At 36.2% G+C, this 20,710-nt stretch overlaps 1 protein-coding gene across 12 annotated transcripts in view; it reads left to right on the top strand.

Annotated features, from left to right (window-relative positions):
- Positions 1–3,211: 3,211 nt before the first annotated feature.
- The window catches only part of MAP3K4 (mitogen-activated protein kinase kinase kinase 4), a 120,227-nt gene continuing 102,728 nt past the window's right edge, over positions 3,212–20,710 (top strand). For 8 of the 12 annotated variants that reach the window (XM_074309373.1, XM_074309368.1, XM_074309372.1 and 5 more), the window contains exon 1: positions 3,213–3,589. In XM_074309373.1, the coding sequence (XP_074165474.1) occupies positions 3,447–3,589 (143 nt within the window). In that variant the 5' untranslated portion in view covers positions 3,213–3,446. Of the gene's footprint in view, positions 3,590–20,710 lie in introns of all 12 variants that reach the window. The other 4 variants (XM_074309366.1, XM_074309365.1, XM_074309377.1 and 1 more) reach the window with 2 other exon arrangements.

The following is a 20,710-nucleotide window of genomic DNA, read 5'->3' as shown; positions in this document are numbered from 1 at the left end:
GACCCCACTGGGGGTTTTCTTGGCAAAGATACTAGAGTGATTTGCCATTTTCTTCTCTAGTGGATTAAGGTAAACAGAGATTAAATGAGCCAAAAATTAAATAAGCAGTAAGTATCTGAGGCTGAATTTGAAGAGCATTTGCAATGCTCTCTAACTACTGAGCTAACTGCCTCCTTATTTGAGTATCTACAACACAATATGTGAGGTCAAATAATAGGTTTAATGACATTCATCCTAGCTATATGACGGTGGCCAAGTCATTTAACCATTTGCCCATAAAATGTGAATAATGACACTTTTAAAACTTACCTCACAAAGTTGTAAGGAAAACTCTTCAAGTGCAAGATAAAAGGGAATTGTAATTACTGGTCATGGGAACAGTATATGGCATATGGCAAGGAAGCAGAATATTGTTATTATCTTTTTGACTACAGACAAGTTACAGGTTACACATTTACTTCTAGGCCTATTTGCTCACCTGTAAAATGAGGGAGTTGAAACTAAGATTCTTTTCAGTTTTGAATCCTATAGTAATCCTTTGTTGGTCTTTATCCCATCCCCTAAACTATTGGATTAATTCAAGTTAGGGTCCAAAATATTAAATAATCATACTTCAGTATAAATTCTTTGCAAAGAATGGCTGCCTAATAAACATTCCATGAATTGAATAAGTACCATAATTATTTTAAAAAGTATTATATTAAGCATTGTATACATCTTTTTTTATTAGAGAGCCTGGAAAGAAAAAAACTGAATGACTTCAGGAATAAGTTTAAATATAATTTAAAAAGAAAGGAATACCACAACCATTTGAATTATTGTATATTACAGAACAATCTTGACAATACACTCATTCAAAAAAGAAAAAGTTTTATTTTTTCTAGCTTTGGAGGGATAAACAAAAAAGTGAAGGCACACACATGGTTTAACTTACTACATTTTTTTAGGAAAACTTTATGGAATGTTGTGATATTTGATCTTGTTAAAAAATATAAGGGGAAAACAACCAATTGCTTCATCGGGGAAGTATAGTAAAGTAATGGTCCCTCAGATTTCAGTCCTGGCTCTGAGACTTATTATTTTATCAGGCATAAGCAAGTCACTTAACCTCTCATCTGTAAAATGAGAACAGTATAGTACTTTGGATTCTACCTACCTCACAAAATTGTTGCAACTAGAAAACTTGAAAGTATAAATATGTGTTATTATTACAATGGAATTTAAACAAATATACAGATCAGAAGAATCATTATTGCAAAACCATTTTTGTCTTATTCTATATTGGAAATAAATTATGCTTTTAGTTCATTTTTTAATCTTCATGAATTTTAAAAAATCTTTGTTTTCCACATGAAATCACAGATTAATGATTCTTAATAATTAATTTATGTATCTAAAAATTGTGAATGGCATTTCCAAAATACAGCTTAAGTAATAAATCAAGGCAGAGAATAGAAAAGATATTCTCTAACTAGAGGATATGTTAGATTTTGAATTGCACATTTGGGAAAATGCTGATGGTTCACATCTAATTTCTTTAGATTCAATGACAAGAATTTTCTTAACGTGATTTGCTTAAAAGGTATGGCCTGCAGTTTTTACAGGAATAAGTACACTTGAGTTTTAATGCAATGTTATCCATCTCCTAACCATCTGAATAGATTCACGGTACAGACCGAGATATGCTTTTTTTTTTTTTTTTTTAATAGTTTTTATTTACCAGATATATGCATGGGTAACTTTACAACATTGATAATTGCCAAACCCGAGATAGGCTTTTTTGAACAAGGAGGATATCTGTTTTGCTTGACTATGCATATTAGTTTTGAAGCTCCCCTCCCTTTCCCCGCTCCCCAAGGATATTGGGAGAGGGGAGAAAATATTTAATTTTTTTTAAAAAGGTTAAAAAAAATCACATGAGAAGATATTTTCCCAAACACCTTTGCAGAGATCCAGAGTGTACAACATTGTATACATGGATGTATGTATGCATGGATTCATTTGACTAATATGTACTGTTCCATCTAACTCGCTAGATATAGAATTATATTTTTAAAAAATGATCGATTTTGCTGATTTTTTTTCTTCTCTTTTTTTAAAAAACTTTTTTTGGGAGTGAAAAGAGATATGTGTGTGTGTAAAATTCGGGAAATGTTAAAATAGAAGAAAATTTTAAAATTAAAATATTTTTCAGAAGTGCAGAATTTTCACAAACCGGAAACAAATAAAAAACCGTTTTCTTTTCAATGTTTAACTGGGCGACTAAAAAATGTAAATGTTCATCGTGGTGTCTGAACTGCAGAATTTCTGCAAAATGCTCTGAAATCCATCTTGGGCAACTTTCTGCTCTGAATCACAGTTTCTATAGCGCATCAGTTGATCCGGTAGCAGCGTTTTATATTTGGGCCTTTACTCGCATTCATTTAATAAGCTCGAGTGGCACGCGTTTTTTATTCCCCCGGGTACCAGTTTAAAATCCTCTCTCAAAAACCCCGCTTTTGAGCAGATTTATGCGGTGACTTCAGCCGAAGCGGCTCCACCCTTTCGTGCCTCACTCTCAGCTGGGAGCTTGGCTCATGCAGACTTCACTTTCCCTGGCTGTAAATTGGGGGGAATCTGCCATCTGTAGGTGTGATGAGGCTTAATTTGCTAAACTCTGCAATGCCTTGAAACTTCCCAAGGAGTTAATTTACCGTGGCAGCGTCGACCCTAACTTTCCTTCAAGTGTTTGCATCTACAGTAACATCTAAGTCAGGAGACGCGGTGATGGTATTGCAGACGAGCTCCCCTTGGAAGGCCTCCCACCGTCCGTAAGGCGTAATGACTTGGTCTGGGCAATCAGACGGCTAAATAAATATCCCGCTGCATTCAGGCTTGCATCACCTCCTTCCTCTCTAGTAGATTACTGAAAGTGACCGGACCACGGCCGGGGCGCGGGAAAGCCTAGACTCCCGGATCCAGCTCCCTGTGACACCTGGCACACTTTCCTAGCATCCTCCGCAGCCCGTGCTGCTGTTAAAGCTTGGTCCGGGGACTGGAGATTGGGCAGCTTCGCGCCCCTCCGCCCCCCGCCCCTCCTCGAGCTCCCCCCACCTCGAATCCCCCTCCTCCCTCCCTCCCCCCCCCCCGCCCTGCGTCTCCTCCTCTTTGCCCCTCCCTTCCTCGGTAGTCTTCTCCGCCCCGTGGAATTCCAGAGCCCGCAGCAGCCGCCCGCGTCGCCGCCCTCGGGAGGCTTGTCCCTTGACGCCCGCCGTAGCCGGGTTCTCTCTCGGCTGGTCGCCGTTTCCAAGATGGCCGCGGCGCAGACGCTCCCGGGCCGAAGGGCTCCCGCCGCCGGATAAAGGCGGAGACGGCGTCCAGCAAGCCTCAGGGCCCCCGTGCTTCCCCTAGTGTGAGCCCGGCTGCAGCCCCACTTTCGCCGCCGCCATGCCGGGCTCGGTGCACGGATGAGAGAGGCAGTCGCCGCTCCCGAGCTGGTCTCCCCTCCCGCAGGAGCCGCCGCCGCCGCCGCCGTCAACGCCATGGAGGAACCGCCGCCGCCACCGGAGCTGCCGCTGCAGCTGGACCTGGAGGGTTGCCAGGCGGCAAGGTAAGCACTGCGGCGGGAGGACGAGAGCAGCGCCTTCAGCTCCTGGCCGAGTTCTAGCTGAAGAAGACGGGGGCGGGGGCAGCTGCAGCTGTTGCTTCCCGCCAGGTAACTAAGGGATGGGGGCGCCCAGCCTCCCGGCGGGGGAGCTTGCGGGTCGCCCCCTCTGCTCAGGTGCTGCAGGTCCGCCGGGCTCGTTCTCGAGCGCAGCCACTCGTCGGTCCCGCCTTCTTAGCACTACCGGGCGTGCAGGAGTCTGGCCCTGGGCGGGGAGGTAGGGAGAGGGGGAAACGCTTTCTTTTTCCCGGGGGCACTTCTAAAAAGTGGGCTTCGCCCGTTTACAAAAGGAATAAAGACCTTACTCCCGCGGCGCCCTCCCCCCGCCCCTTCCCCCCTTTCAGAGGGAGCAGATGTGTCTGGAAGGGAATGTGTTGCCTATTCTTTCTCGCCTTCACTTTTTGAATTACTTTGGGCGCACCCCGCTTGCCTCCCCGGGTAGCCCGCAGTCCGCGGAGCGAGTCAGTCTAGCCTTTTTTTCTTAAATTTTTTTCCCTCGAGTATCTGCCGTCAGCATTTAGACTGGGGCCTTTTGTGCTTTGACGGCGGAGTAAGCAAACGAACTGATGCACACGTTAGAGTAATGTCACGCAACTTTTATGCCCGGGCATGAATACCTCGGACCAGCTCGGGTACCTAAGCAATGAATGTGTAACCTACCAACTACTTACTTGGATTCATTAGTGAGGATATTGATTTCTTGCTTTTTTTAGTTGGGAGAGAAATTTACATGAACTCTTCCGTGCATCAAGATTCTTTAAAAAATCCGTTTGGGTACCCTCTCTATACGAAGAAGGGCTTAACTCCTCCATGCAAAACTAAAGTTCATCACCTGGTGGCCAACTTTATGGCTTTGATTGTCTGGAACTTAGCTAGGCCGGCTCCTGGAGAGGCTGTACTGAAGCAGGACCTGCCGGAGCTTGCTCTTAGCTGGCGCTCAGGGTCATCTCCGGGCCACGAGGAAGCCTTGGAATGAGACTACGGCGGAGTACTTAAACTCAGCACTGTTTTAAGAAACAAGCTGTTTGCTTTTTGCTTTTGTACCTTTCTTGCATAGTCAAATATCCTCCTCTTTTTACTTTGCAACTGGAATGAATTTTCGAAGTACTGCCCCCTGTCTTCCACGGTGCAAATACTTCACTTATTCTGGCTATGCTTGTTATTTCAAGTCAAGAAGCATTTTTTAAGGGCTTACTGTGTGCTAGGCATTTTGCTAAGTACTATGGATATAAAGAAAAGGCAAAAGCAAAGTCTCTCCCCTATACTGATCTAATGGGAAAGTGCATGAAAAACGACTTGGAACAAACAAGATATATTTAGAATAAATTGGAGGGAATAGAAAGCGCTGGAGTTACAGATGATCACGAAAGCTCTCTTGTAAAATAGAAGGTTTTAGCTGGAGGAGTTGATGAAGAGTGTTCTGGACATGGCAAATAACCATTGAAAATGACCGGAGCCTTCAGGTCTAGTGTCCTGTGGGAATAACTGCAGGGAAATCAGCCTCTGGATTGCGGAGTGTGGTTTTGAAGGGCTTCGAATGCCTAAAAGAGCCTAAAGGTAATAGGGAGTCTCAGGCGTTTATTCTATGGAGGAGAGGGAAAAGGGAAAGAGGAATGACATAGTCTGATCTTCGTTTTAGGAAGATTAATTTGACGACATAATGGAGCAGAAACAGGTAATAGAATCTTTTTTTTTTTTTTTTTTTTCCTGTCTCAAGAAGTAAAAATACAAGGGGGGGATGGCTAATGCTGGAGTTTAAATGAGGTTTGCATTTATAATCCTACTTTTTGTGAAACTTACATGAAATTATTCCACATATCTTAAAGAACTAAAAATAGCATTCATAAAGTGCTATAAAGTTTGCAAAATGCTTTACCACTATTCCATTTGATCTCCACAAAAACCTCAGACAGATTGGTGTGATTACTATTCCCATTTTATAAAAGACTTGTTCAGGGTTACTGGGCTTATTAGGTGTCAGGGGTCCGATTTGAAGTCCTGACTCCAGGTCTGACACTTCATCTGTTGCACTACCTGGCTGCCTCAACTATGACATTTATATGCCAGTTATTAGCATTGTTTGCAATCCAGTGGACAAAGATGGATTTGTGTGGTTCACTATTCATTTCTTTGACGCACTTTAGTGAAATAAGGAAAATCAACTACGAAGTGTCTGAATCTGCATTTGAACCCTGGTGTTTCTGACTCCCAACCTGTAACTCTGGTCTGAGCCATCTAGCTGCCTCTAGGGTGTTTGAAATGAATTTGGAAGGTAACCTAAAACAGAGTTGAGGAGGTTGGGTATGGGAGATAGCCAGTAGAAAGTCATGGAGATGGGACATGGAATATAATATGAGTTGGGAATTTCTTTTTGGGGTATGGTTTAGACATCATAGGCCATAGGCTGTCTAGAATATGGTGACCACAGTGAGAACAAGAGGACTTTGTCTAATGACTAGACATTCCATCTCTTTACTAGCAGGATTTGATTGACAGTTTTGAGGTACTTGTTGAATTTTATATTGTCAATTGTTTCTTCAGCTAACATTCCATAGTATCAGACTTGGTTTCTTGCTTCTTATATGCAGAGTTCTTCCTGAATTCTTTTGAAAGACACGGGTATAATACCTTTAGATGTCATGTTGCCAGTTTCTCAACTTTTCTGTTGAGGAAAATGATTTTAAAATTCTAGCTGCATAACCGTGGGCAAGTCATTTAATATTCTTAACCTTGGTTCTTTACCTGTGATAAAAATTAATGATGTGATCAGATTATCTCATGGAGTTGTTGTGAAGCTTAAATGAAATAGAGATGAAAAATACTTCATAAACCTTGATGAACTATAAAAATGTAACTTCACTGATTTTTTTTTTTTTTTTTACAAATTATTTTTATGTGGTCTTTTCATCTGACTAGAAGATATAGTTGATAATACTTTCACATTTGCCATTAGAGCAATGGAATCTATGTATGTGTTTTTAAAAAAAAAAAAAGGCTTAGGGTGGGGGGGAGAGGAAGTATGTCAAATAGATGTTTTCACATGTTGCTTTTCTGCTTCAAGTTACTTTGTTTTGAGAAGGTGACAAAAGGAAAGGAAAAGTCAGCTTATGGACATTGTTCTTTTAAATTTAAGTCAAATTTAGGTGAAATTTGATTTAGATCTAATTGCTACTAAAACTGCAACTATAATTTCATGTCTTGCATACAAATCTTATTGGTCACTTAAAGACTCATACAAAACTTTGTTTTAAAAATTTTTAAATATGTGGTATTTGCTACAAAAATATTCCTCAAAAATCTACATTAATATTTATGTTAAAATGATCTTTTTATTAATTAGGCATGTATGAATCTGCTTTAGTTTTAATAGGAACTCTTTCTTATGAATGATATATATATTTGACACAACATTTGATTTGTATATTCCTCTGAGATCTCTCATTCATGTATAGTATAGAATGTAGCTTGTATTTATTCAGTAATTCTTAATGATTTAGTTTTAGATGAAAAAAAATTTTTTGTTACTTTGTAAAAACCTATCCATTTGTCATGCTTTGTGTAGCATGCTTGGTGTATCATTTGAATGTCAAGTGTTTATAAAATACTAGCAAAGATGATTAAATTGTACCAAAGATGTTCATAAAATACTAGCAAAGGTGTTTAAACTACACCACAGATAAACTATATTGTTTTTTTAAGAGTTAAGTATTCAGTTGGTCACATTTTTAATTTTCAATTGTACTTTCTGTAATTTTCAATTATACAGTGTGCCACCCTTGAACTTTACAGGTTTATTAATTGGGCTTATTAGAAGTTTACAGACACAGAGGCATATGTATTGGAAATTATGTTAAAGGTAAAAATTTTGGAGCGACTAAGGAAGAAAAAAAAGCCTTTAAGAAGGAAATTTGGGTAGGCATTTAAAAGTCTTATGGTCATTTTGTTAATTTAGAAACGAACCTCTATGTATTACTTGGTTTGCTAATAAAAATTTATTGTTGAGTAGATTAAGATTTATGAGTATAGTATATTAATAAAATAATTACAAATTCACTAGTTTAATTTATAGAATTATAGAATTTTAGAGCTGGAAGGGATCTTAGGCTTTGACTGGTCTAAACCCCTAATTTTCCAGATGAAGCAAAGTGAAATACTGAGAGGTTGGGACTTGCCTAAATTAGATAATTAGTAATAGAGGCATAACTAGAACCCATTTTTTTCAGACTATACGTCCAAGTGGTCATTCCACTTTATCACTCTTCCTTCAACTGTCACTTACACTTTAATGTATCCCAAATTAATCAAACCTAAAACATCTTTGTAATCCTGGTTAGGGAATAAGTCAATAAGAAATTATTGATTATTATATCAGAATTTGTTGAATATAGAATTATGTTGAGTTTATTTTGACATGTTTTAAATTTTTATAATAAATGGGCATAGCTCCTGAATTTGCAGGATTTTTCCTAGTTTGAGAAACAAAAAAACTTTGAAAAATCCAAAATAAATCACTAGTGCCATAGTGAGACAAAGAAAGGTTTGTTTTTTGTTGTTGTTGTTGGTTTTTTTTTTTTTTTTTTTTTTTTTTTTAGCATTTTGGACTTTATCAGAGACCCAAAGTTGTCATCTACAGATGGGGAGTTGGGAGGGGGGAACCAGAAAGAAACAATTTTTAAAGCTTATTGAATGCAAATTTTTGCCATTCTGGGGATTGTTCTAACATCTTATGTCTAGAAACCAGCTGCTTTTCTCTCCTCTCCCCCCCCCCCCCCCCCCCCCCCTCCACTCTTAGACGGTTTTCTTGAATCTCTGCCCTCACCTTTTTGAATGAGCCAGTTAACATATTGTAGGAATGATACTTGGGAAGGACTTTAGAGATTAATATCTCTTTAGTCACCTCACTTTTCAAATGAGGCAACTGAGTCCTAGAGAAATTGAGTGAATTGTCCAGAGGTGCATACAGCTAGTTTTGAGCTAAGATTTGAACCCAGGCCTTTGATTCTAAACTCTAAACATGCTCTTTCCACCATGTGATCTTTTTTTCCTACTCTTGATAAGATGAATGGCTACAATTCCATTCCACGCCTAATCTTTTGGGACCAAATCTAGAGAATAAGAATATTTTGTCATCAACTTGTAAAGCAAAAGTTAATAAGAAGAAGCCCTAAAGAAGGTCATGAATATATCTTTCACAAATCTATACTGGTCATTGGACCACATGCAAACAACCATGTGCAAACATTTTGATACAGCGTGAATTGGAGATAATCCAGAAGGAAGGTAGTAGCATTAAGGAGTTTGGAAAGGCTTCCAGAGGTTTTTATTTGAGACTTGAAGGAAACCAGGAGGTAGTAGCAAACATCCACTAACAAAAAAAAACAAAACAAAAAAAAAAAGGCAAAAAACCTGGAAACTCAAGGGATGCCAAATCAATCAGGGAAATGCTAAACAAATTATAGTTTTAGATTTGTAATGGAATATTCTTGTGCTGTAAGAATTTAGAAAAAAACAGTTTCAAAGAGACATCAAAAAACACATAGGAACGGTAAAGTGAATAGTACCAAAAGGACAGTTTATACTATAGGAGCAATATTATAAAAATAAAATTTTGAAAAACTTGAGAACTCTGATGAACTAAATGATCAATCATGATTTCACAGGATTGATAAAAAAGAATATTGTGGCTCTGTTTTACCTCTAGGATAAAAATGAATTCCTGTTTGTTATTTAAACCTTTCACAGTACATTGCCCCAACCTACCACATAGTACCTCTCTGTGGTTCATAAAGGATGGCCATCTTTCCTCAATACTGGAGTACACTTTTTTCTTACCTTTATTTCTTAGAATCTGTAGTGCAGCGTCTATATGAAGTCTTTTCTAATCTCCCTAGCTACTAGTATTTCACTGCTCAAAATCCATTTTGTATTTATTTTGTGAACATTTTGCTTTTTTATTTTCAGAATCTGCCCTTAGACCTAACAGATAGTAGGAACTTAAATGTTTGTGGATAGATTACATTTCCCACTATGGTCACTTTTGGGAATAAGTATAATTGCCAATCTTTTTTTCTTTTTATTTTATATGATAGAAAATTGATAAAATATTATTGTTCAGCATTCATTTTGAGTGGCTAATTGATGTAATAGATAGATCATCAGGCCTGGAGTGAGAAAGAGTTTGGCCTCGGACATTTACTAGCTGTAATCCATTGAGCAAGTCATTTAACCAGTATTTGCTTCAGTTTCCTTATCTATAAAATGGGAATGATAATAGCACCTATCTGCCAAGGTTATAGTGAGGATTAAATGAGATAATAAATTTAAAGTATTTAGCACAATGTCTGTCTGGCACATAGTAGGTGCTATATAAATGTTAGCTGTCATTATCATTTTTGTAACAGGGTTAGTAACTAGCTAATAGTGTGAAATGTCTTGGCTGAATTTACAGATGCATTGCATTCACCTGAATTTGTCTATGGTAGGTGCTTAATACATACTTGTTGAATAGCAGTGGCCCTGCATTGTCATAACATGACTCACTTTAGTAAAGCAAATGATCATTATTGGAAGTAGAGTTCTTCTTCCATAATATTCTCCTGACTCTTGGGTTTGGATCCCTTGTCTCTAGGCTCAGATCATATTTATTTCCTTAGCCCTAATTACTAACTAGGTGTCTTTCTCTTTTAATGGATTGGTAGCTTTGGTCTTAGGACTGTGTTACTGGTGGATTTCTTGTATTGTAGATTGGGCATCATTTTTAGCTCACACCTTCCTTATCTTGTCTAATTTTGTTGACTCAAGTCTCTAGTAACTCACACCTGTTAACCCACTAATTGTCCTGGAACACTATATAATCACCCTTCCCTGATACTTATGGTCCTGTTGCACCAAATATAGCTCAAATTAAACAAATTATTATGTCCATCTATCTCTTTGTCTGTTTGTCTGTCTATAGTGTTTAATAACTTTTATATAATGCCTATCTTTAAGCATTTAAATGTGAAATACAGGTTGATTTTAATTCCATGTTTGTGGTATAGCTGTAATAATGATGTTATAAATGCCCATAACTAATAGCATCAAGTCATATAGACTGATTATATAATATATGTACTTTTTTTTTGCCAACTGTTTGACTGTCAGTTGTAAAGGTGGAACTAGTCTGCTTTGGTAAAGGAAATTTCCTCAGTGAGACTTTCCACCATTGAAAGTCCAGGTCTAGATCAAAAAATTTTCATATGAATTTTCTTCTAAACAACAAATTATTTTGTCAAAATATTATAGTAAAGAGGATGTGATTGTTTGCTATCAGGTATTTTGTAATTTGAAACACTATTGTATATGATAGTTCATCTTGTAATATACTTAATGACAATTTTTGTTATTGCTTTACTTAACAAATGATGTTTTTCTTTAATTCAATTTAATTCACTATTTTGCATTAAAATCAGATTTCTTTACATTTTCTTTTTTAAAAATGCAGTTTAAATTTTGTTACAATATTGGAACTATTTTTTTAAATTGTAAGCCAATGTATATTGGGATCACTAGAAACAAAATCAAATTGGATTGATTATTATATAATTGAACTTATACATTTAGGATTTGGTATTTGAACTATCAATAAAGCATTTATTGTGCACTTACTCAACCATTATTCCAATGCTGGAAATATACAGAATAAGTAAAAAAAGTTTACTGATCTAAAGAACTTTATATTCTAATAAAGATACAAGCAGGACATACAAAATACATGTAGAGTAGAAATGGAAGGAAATTGTAGAGGGACAGTTACTAATATGAGGAGGAAGGGAGGAAGTACTGGCAAGGTATCTTTTTTTTGTTTTTTTAGAATTTTTTTTTCCACAGTATATATGCATGAGTAAATTTTTTTAAATAATATTATCCCTTGTATTCATTTTTCCAAATTATGCCCCCCTCCCTCCACTCCCTCCCCCCGATGACAGGCAATCCCATACATTTTACATGTGTTACAATATAACCTAGATACAATATAAGTGTGTAAATACCATTTTATTGTTGTACATTAAGTATTAGATTCCGAAGGTATAAGTAACCTGGGTAGATAGACAGTAGTGCTAACAATTTACATTCACTTCCCAGTGTTCCTTCTCTGGGTGTAGCTGTTTCTGTCCATCATTGATCAACTGGAAGTGAGTTGGATCTTCTCCATGTTGAAGATATCCACTTCCATCAGAATACATCCTCATACAACATACAGCGATACTTCATACAGCGATCTTCTGGTTCTATTCATTTCACTCAGCATCAGTTGATGCAAGTCTCTCCAAGCCTCTCTGTATTCCTCCTGCTGGTCATTTCTTACAGAACAATAATATTCCATAACCTTCATATACCATAATTTACCCAACCATTCTCCAATTGATGGACATCCATTCATCTTCCAGTTTCTAGCTACTACAAAAAGGGCTGCCACAAACATTTTGGCACATACAGGTCCCTTTCCGCTCTTTAGTATTTCTTTGGGATATAAGCCCAATAACAGCAATGTTGGGTCAAAGGGTATGCACAGTTTGATAACTTTTTGGGCATAGTTCCAAATTGCTCTCCAGAATGGCTGGATTCTTTCACAACTCCACCAACAATGCATCAGTGTCCCAGTTTTTCCACATATTTTCCCAATTTGTTTACTTCCCTTCTAATCTTGTTTGCATTAGTATTGTTTGTACAGAAACTTTTTAGTTTGATGTAATCAAAATCTTCTATTTTGTGATCTCTAGTTCTCCTCTGGTCATAAATTCCTTCATCCTCCACAGGTCTGAGAGGTAGACTATTTTCTATTTCTCTAATCTATTTATTATCTCATTCTTTATGCCTAAATCATGGACCCATTTTGATCTTATCTTGGTATATGGTGTTAAGTGTGGATCCATATCTAATTTCTCTGGCAAGGTATCTTAAAGATGATATTTGAGTCAAGTTTTGAAGGAAGATAGATTCCAAGAGATAGACGTGAAAAGGGAGACATTTCAGGTGTGGGGGACAGCCATATGTGAGGTAGCAGGCAATTTTGGATGGATTTTAGAATACATGGAAGAGGAATTTGTGTTCTGTTTGTTATGTTTCCAGGACCTGGATTATTAATACTTTTGTCTTAATTCCTTAAACCTTGTGATTTTTTGGATAAGCAATAAACTGGATAAGATAGTTGGATTTTTTAAAATCGCAAATGAAGGCTATGAAAGAACACTAACAAAGAACTCTTAAAATGCATTTTAAGTAATTCATCTTTAGATCTATGTTTAATGATTGCTTCTAAAGTGGTAAGTCAATTTTTTGTTCATAGGATTGTTATCTAACAGTTTTTTGTTCTTTATCAGCAGAATACTTGCATTATACTGAACAAAGACAGCAAAACAGAGGGGTTTGCTACATATGCTTGTTCATAATTGCAATTTTTGCTTTCTTTCTTTTTTTTTTTTTTTTTTTTTTTTTTTTTTTGCTAAAAACCCAAGATTTTGTAAAACACAGTATGAAATATAGATTAGGAAACTGAAGACTATCACTTTTTAAAAATTTTATTTCACTAATTTCTTTAGAAATTGTTTAATTTTAAAGTATATTTCTATGGCTTGCTTTATTATTCCAAAATAATCAATTGCCACAATTGATATGATATATATGATATAATGGAGAACCTGGTGACCTTGGAGTCAGTGTATCTTAGACTATTTGACCTCTGACTCTTAGTAGTTGTATTACTGTAGATAAGTCACTCTCTAAGTCTCAGTTTCCTCATCTGTTACATAGGGAAAGAATATAAACTCTTACAGGGCAGGAACCGTTTCATTTTTGATTTGTCATAAATCTTGTCCCTAGCACTGTATCTAGCACAGTATTTGGCCTTTGGTAAATGCTAGCTTGACCTTAACTGCTTGCCTCAATTTCCTCATCTGCAAAATGTACTAGAGAAGGAAATGGCAAACCACTCAAGAAAACCCCAAAAAGGGTCACAAAGAGTTAGATGAAACTAAAATGATGAAGCAACAACAACAAATAATTTATAGATCTTAGGTTTGTTGTAAGAGAAAAATATATGTTAAGCTACTTTGCAAGTGTCAGCTAATATTTCATTTTATGTATGAAATAATTTCACTTATATAGTACTTTCCAGTTTTTTACAAAATGTTTTTGTTATCCCAGATCTGGATGTGCAGTGTGCAGTGTACAGTGTACAAGCATTATATTAATTTTTACCAATGAGAAAATTGACTTAGAAAAGTTATATGACTTGGAAAAGGTTACTTGACTATTTCATGTCAAGGCCAGACTCAAATATATTTTTATTTCCTAGAAGTGCTAAATATAAAGATAGTGGGAACATGGTGTATTAGAAAGAACCCTAAATTATGTTTCCTTTCCCCTTTGGGTTTAGTCTACTGAGTATTTGAACCAGAATCCCTCCTGTCATTCAATTTCTCTGCTAGATGTCTGGGATATAAAAATAAAATGAAAAGTCTCTGCCCTCAAAGGAGCTTCTCTCAGAAAGTTTTTTGTTACCTTCTCTTCATACTCTAATTTTAAAGAAGGATATGCTAATATGTGCATTACTAATACAGTCTCCCTGGCTTTAAAAAGAATTACAGGATGTCTTTACACTTAGAGGAAAGTTCTCATCTCACTGGGGGAGAAATAAGTAACTACTGCTTTTTCCCTTTAATCATAGAAACAAAGATGTAATCTTATTCCATTTTCTTTTCTTGGAATTAAACTTGCAAAAGTAAACCTATTTTTTTTTTTTTTTTAATATGAACCAGTGCAGTACTGGGTACATTTCTACATTGTTTGATGAAAAAGGCCTGAATTTGAATGTTGAACAAATGCCATCTTTCTTCCTTTTTGGTGGCTGTAAAGTCTTGTAAACAAAATGGATGTCTAGTGATTGGGGAGTGGCCAAATAAATTGATAGAGTATTACTGTGCAATAAGAAACAATAGATGTGAAGAATTTAGTGAAATGTGGAAAGTCTTGGATGAGCATCCTGGTAAATGGTCATTCACTATCTCATAGGACAACTTAACAATTGTTAGGAAATTTTTCCTTATCTCTGGTTTGAATTTGCCTCTGCAGTTTTAATCAATAATCATTAAGTTTCTACTTCTAGACATTATTAGGTTTGGTGATACAAAGATGGAAGTGAAAATCTTTGTCCTGAAGGAGCTTTTGCCCTGTTTAAGAAGATATACCATAGCATATGTGCCTTGAAACTCCTTCCTTACCTACAATTCTCTAGCAGAAGCAAATCTTCTAATAGGTACAAAGCTACTTCCTCCTCATGCATATGGGTGAAGGAAACCAATGCTGAAAGGGAAGTAAAGGAAAAGGAAATCACTGGGCCCAATTAATGGATTTAGAGAGCTAATTGCTAAGAACTTAATTTTTCTAACTTAAATATTGAAAGAACTTTAAGCCATAAGTGAAACAGTTGGAGAAGGATTGCCATACACATATAGGTATATACAATACATTTAGCTGTGCAAGTAGTTTGTGGATTGGTAAAGGCTTCATGTAGATGATGGCTTTTGAGTTGTGATTTGAAGGAAACTAAGATTCTAAAAGGCACTCATCAAAAAAGTGAGTATAATTCCAGTCGTGGATCCTGGTCTGCTTAAAGATGAAAAGGGGAGAGAGATGGAGTATCATGAGAGGAATAGTTAAAAAGCCAGTTTTGCTAAATATAGAATATGAAAAAGGGAGTAATATATAATATATGTTAGGGACATATATTGTGATGGATCCCAAATGCCAAAGGAATTTGTTTGATCCTAGAGGTAATAGAAAACTGAGTTTTTTCAAGAAGGGAAAAACATGGTCAGACAAAGAGGTTTCAAGTGGAAAAAGTTTGAGTCCTGATTTGGAGGATATAGAGAGCTATATGACATGACCCTTTCTTCAAGATACTTTTAATTTAGTTGGAAAACTAAGCTACCCTTCCTCCCCCCTAATTATGTAACAAGAAAATATTTAAATGATAAAGTCAAAAGTAGAATAGTAGATCAGTAGTTAATTCAATTAATTAAAGATGAGATAATTACAGTTGTAATTTAGCAGAAGGAAACATCACTTTAGGCCCAGGTCAGGGATGCCTATAGAGGTAAGATTTGGGGCTGGGTTTTGGAGCTAAATTAGGACTTGAGGTGCTAGACAGTATTAAGGAACAATTTCAAATAGGTGATAATAGCAGTAGCAATAGCTAATTTTTATAAAGCATGCTTAGAACATGTCATTTCTTACTTGTAAGGAAAACCCTAGTTATTAAAGTTAGCCCCTCTTAATGAGTTTCCACAATCTTGTGTCTAGGCTGTTCACCTTCTTACTTGGTGTATTTCCTATCAGTTTTTCTGGTGCTAATCTCACTGACCAAAAAAGAATTTTTATTTTTATTTTTTTTTTTTTTATTTTTTTTTTGGGCTGAGGCAATTGGGATTAAGTGACTTGCCCAGGATCACACAGCTAGGAAGTGCTAGGTGTCCAATAGACAGAAATGAGGAAAGAGAGCATTCCTGTCATGGGGGTAGAGAAAATTCTCAGAGCAGAGGGATGAAGTGTTGTTGAGGAAAGGAGCTCAGTGTTGTTGATTTAAGAGAACATGGATAAGGAGTTAAGTGTAAGACTGGAAAGGTAGGAAATGAAAAGAGCTAAATTGTAAAGGTTTTCAGATGCCAAAAAAAGATTTTGTATTTGTATTTGATTGTATTTGATCCTGGGGATAATAGGGAACCTCTGGATTTTATTGAGTTGGGAGGAGGGTCTGTTATGTGTGACATGTGACAAGTCACCACTAGCCTAGAGGGTTGTTTTGAAAAAGAAAAAAAGATATGCTTTAAAAAATATTTTTAAAAACTATGAAGTGCAAGGGGACAGCTAAGTGACAGTGAATAATACTAGCCCTAGAGTCAAGGGGATCTGAGTTTAAATTTGACATCGGATACTTGCTAGTTGTGTTATCCTGGACAAGTCACTTCATCCTGATTGCCTTGCCAAAACAAAACAAAAAGCCCCCCCAAACCCAGTAACCCCAAACAAAAAGTTGTAAAGTGCAGTATGTAAAGTATTTTATACGTGGGAGACACACAGCTTCTTAAATGATCTCCTTATGTCTCTCCACTTCAATCTGTTAGCTAGCTGACAGTGATTTTTTTTTTTCCCTTAAAGCTCATATATAATTTTCCTTCAGTAAATTCTAGTGGCTCATAGTTACTTCTGGGAGCAAATATAAACTACTCTGCTTGCTTTTTGAAACCTTTTAGAACTGAGTCCCAGCCCATCTAAGCCTTATATATTGCTACTCTTCAGACATGCTGTGCCCAACTTGCCTCTTGTTCTCACACATAGCATTCCAGCTTTTCCTGATTACTTCTCAACTGCTAGTGTCTTTTCTCCACATCATTTTTTATCTCTTTTTGTATATATATGTTTATCTCTGGCCTATAAACTCTTTTAGGGTCGGGTCTGTTTTTACTTTTGTCTTTGTACATACTATTCATTTAATAAATGTTTGTTAATTATTACTAACATGTAAGTCTGGCCTCTGTAAATAGGAAAATGCTTATGTTTGTAATACTAAATTATGTGGTAAAGTTTTAACTGCTATATGGTTTAGAAAAAGAAGTATATGTGAAAAGAATACCGAATTTGGAATATTTTATACCTCTATGACCTTGAATAAAATGACTCAACCTCCCTGGACTTCAAGTCTTTGAGGGGATTGGACTACATTTAATTAGATTAACTTTAAGAAACCATTCCTGGGGTGTCAATGAATGTAAATGGATGGGAACAGGTGGATTTAATTTAGATAATGATTATATATACTGTTGTGAATCCCTTACAAGAAATGGAGTAGTCCTCGAGGTCTATAAAAGGGTGAGAAAAGGAGTACTGGGGCATAATTTCATGAATGACAGAAATTTATCTCAAATCCAACACAAACTATTCAACATCACAGTAATAATACAAATCTGTGCTCCAATTACTGATGTCAAAGAGGCCAAACTTGATCAGTTCTATGAAGTTCTGCAATATCTATTAGAATAAACACTTTAAAAAAAAAAAAGTCACATTTTTTACAGGGGATTGGAATGCTAAAGTAGGAATTTAAAGGGTTATTAGAATAAGTCTAGTTTGACCTTGGGGGTAAAAAATGAATTGGGGACAGAGAATAATAGAGTTTGTCAAGATAATTCTCTGGTCATAGCAAACACTCTATTTCAATAATCCAAAAGGTGACTCTGTACATGGGCATCACCAGAAAGTTAATATTGAAATCGTATTTGTGATATATTTTGCAGCTTTATACAGTCCATTAAAACAAGATCTGGAGCTGACTAGAGCTCAGATCATGTGCTTCTTATTGCAAAACTCAAACTTTAATTGGAGGAAGTAAGAGGAATCATCAGACCATATAGGTATGAGTTAAATAACATTACTTAAGAATATGAAGCAGAGGTGATGAATAGATTTAAGGGATTAGACCTGAATAATAGAGTATCTGAAAAACTTTGGACAAAGTTTGCTATATTGTACAGGAAGCAGCAACAAAAGAGATGGCAGAGGATGAGATGGATATTTTGGGTCATAGAAATAATGAATGAACTTGGACAGACTTTAAGAGATAGTTAAGAATACTAGGACTTGGCCTGTTGTGGTCCATGAACTCAAAAGAGTTAGAGACCACTAAATGACTGACTGAATAAGTGAACCACAATGTCATTGCCTCTATTCTTTCTTTGTATATTTATGTTGTATATATTGATTTATATTTGTTGTCACTTTCATTAGAAGAGTACAGAAACTATTTTATTTGCCTCCCCTCCTCTCCCTTTTGGTATCCTTAGTTCTTGCCACATAATGAGTGTTTGATAAATGCTTGCTGGATTGTTGGTGGAGATGTGAACTGATCCAGTCATTCTGGAAAGCAATTTGGAACTGTGCCCAAAGGGCTATAAAACTGTGCATACCCTTTGATCCAGCAATTTCACTACTGGGTCTATATTCCAAGGAGATTATAAAAAAGGTGAAAAGACTCATATGTGCAAAAATGTTTGTAGCAGCTCTTTTTGTAATGACAAAGTATTAGAAATTGAGTATATGCTCATCATTTGATCATATGATCGTCATAGTTGAATAAGTTATGATATATGAAAAGCTTGGAAAGAATTATATGAAATGATGCTGAGTGAAGTGAGCAGAACTAGGAGAGCCTAGCACACAGTAACAAGATTATGTGATGATCAACTGTGATGGATTTGACTCTTCTCAAGAATGTGATGATTTAATATAATTCCAATAGATTTGGGATGCAAAATGCCATCCACATCTAGAGAGAGAACTGTGGAGAGTATAGTATTTTCACTTTTTTTCCCCTTTCTTGTGGTTCCCCCCTTTTTCCCCTTCTTCCCCACCCTTTGGTCTGATTTTTCTTGCATAACTTGACAAATATGGAACTGTCTTTAAAAGGATTGTACATATTTAACCTATATTCAGAAATAATCAGATTGGTTGCTGTTTAGGGGAGAGTACTTCCAAATTTAAATCTTGATGACAAGATGGTTAAGAGAGGTCACTGTGAATTGGAAATCTAAGAAGACTTGGCAGAAGAGGTGAGTCTTGAATTCAAGAAAGGAGAATTGTGATAGGCAAAGGAGTGTGTGTGTGGTTTTTTTTTTTTTTTGTTTTTTTTTTTTTTAGTGATTTAGTAGACAGTGTAAGTAAAATTGTGGGAATGGAAGTGAGTGTGGTCATATACATATACATATGGCATTTAGTGATGAGAATAGCCTGATGGTTTATTCTTCCATAAAAATACATCAACTTGAAGGGACCTTAGAGGCTGTCCAGTTCAACTTGTACTTGAAAAGGAATCCTCTTTTATAGCACATCCAACATATAATAGGATTATCTCTTCCCTAGTCTTGAAAACCACATTCATTCAGCTAATATTTACTGATCACTTACTTTGGATTAGATTGTGCTAGGTTGTAGGAGGATTTAGCTTCTGCCTTCAAGAAAATTGATCCGAAGTAATATTTGGCCATGCATAAATTATTACATGGTAATACAAGGCAATCAACAATTGTATAAAATAAGCGATCTAAAAGTTCAGATTAGGAAGATTTGTGGGAGCCAAGATGGTCAGTTCTTTATTTCTGTGTAGTAAGTTAACAAGAAAGGAAAAGTGAAAACTATGTTCAACACATGGCCCATTGTGTTAGACTGTCATGGGGATCTGACTGAAGTAATCCTTTCTTGGGTCCCCTATTTGTCAGTCTTCCCTTTCTTCTCCTCAACTTAATATATACATACTTCTCTGTTTGAATCCTTTAGATACAGCAAGCATTCTTTTGGCTGTAGAGACTATTTTTCATTTTGTCTTTGAATCCCCCAGCATTCATTATTGTATTCTAGAATCATAGATTTTTGAGTTATAAAGATCCTTAGACACTTTTGAATCCACTCTCCTCTTTTAGACACATGAGAAAATTGAGACTTGGAGAGTTGAAGTAACTTGCTTGGGGTCACAAAACTAAGAAGTGTGTGAGACAGGTTTCTAGCTCAGATCTTCTGGATTCCAAACCCAGCTCTCTGCCTATCATGACATCTAACTACTTCACACAAATAGGTGCTTAATAAAATACTGACTGGATTGGAATTTTAAAAGAAAAGCAGCCTCTCATTTCACATTTATGATTAAGATATTTATATGTTGAAAGATATATTTATTTAGTTAAAACATTGTGATTGTTACCTGGTCATAATGAGCTTATTATATTTAGTTAGTTATTTATATGCTGGTAATTGTTATATTGATAGAAAAATGCAATTCATCTATCAATGACTACCCTTTGAATTGCAATTAAATCTTGTTCCAAAACATTTCTCAGCTCAAAGTAGCTTTGCTAAATAAAATAATATAATATTTGGGAAGTTTGCATTAAATTCCTGGCTTACTTTATAGTGAGTACTTGCTTTAAAATCCCAATTTCCGGTATGATGTTCACTGTAAGAATATAGCAAATTTCATAG

This window comes from Sminthopsis crassicaudata, chromosome 4 (assembly GCF_048593235.1).
Source record: "Sminthopsis crassicaudata isolate SCR6 chromosome 4, ASM4859323v1, whole genome shotgun sequence".
Taxonomy (NCBI): domain Eukaryota; kingdom Metazoa; phylum Chordata; class Mammalia; order Dasyuromorphia; family Dasyuridae; genus Sminthopsis; species Sminthopsis crassicaudata.
Note: the sequence above shows the minus strand (reverse complement) of the source record. Positions and strands in the feature narration are given on the sequence as shown.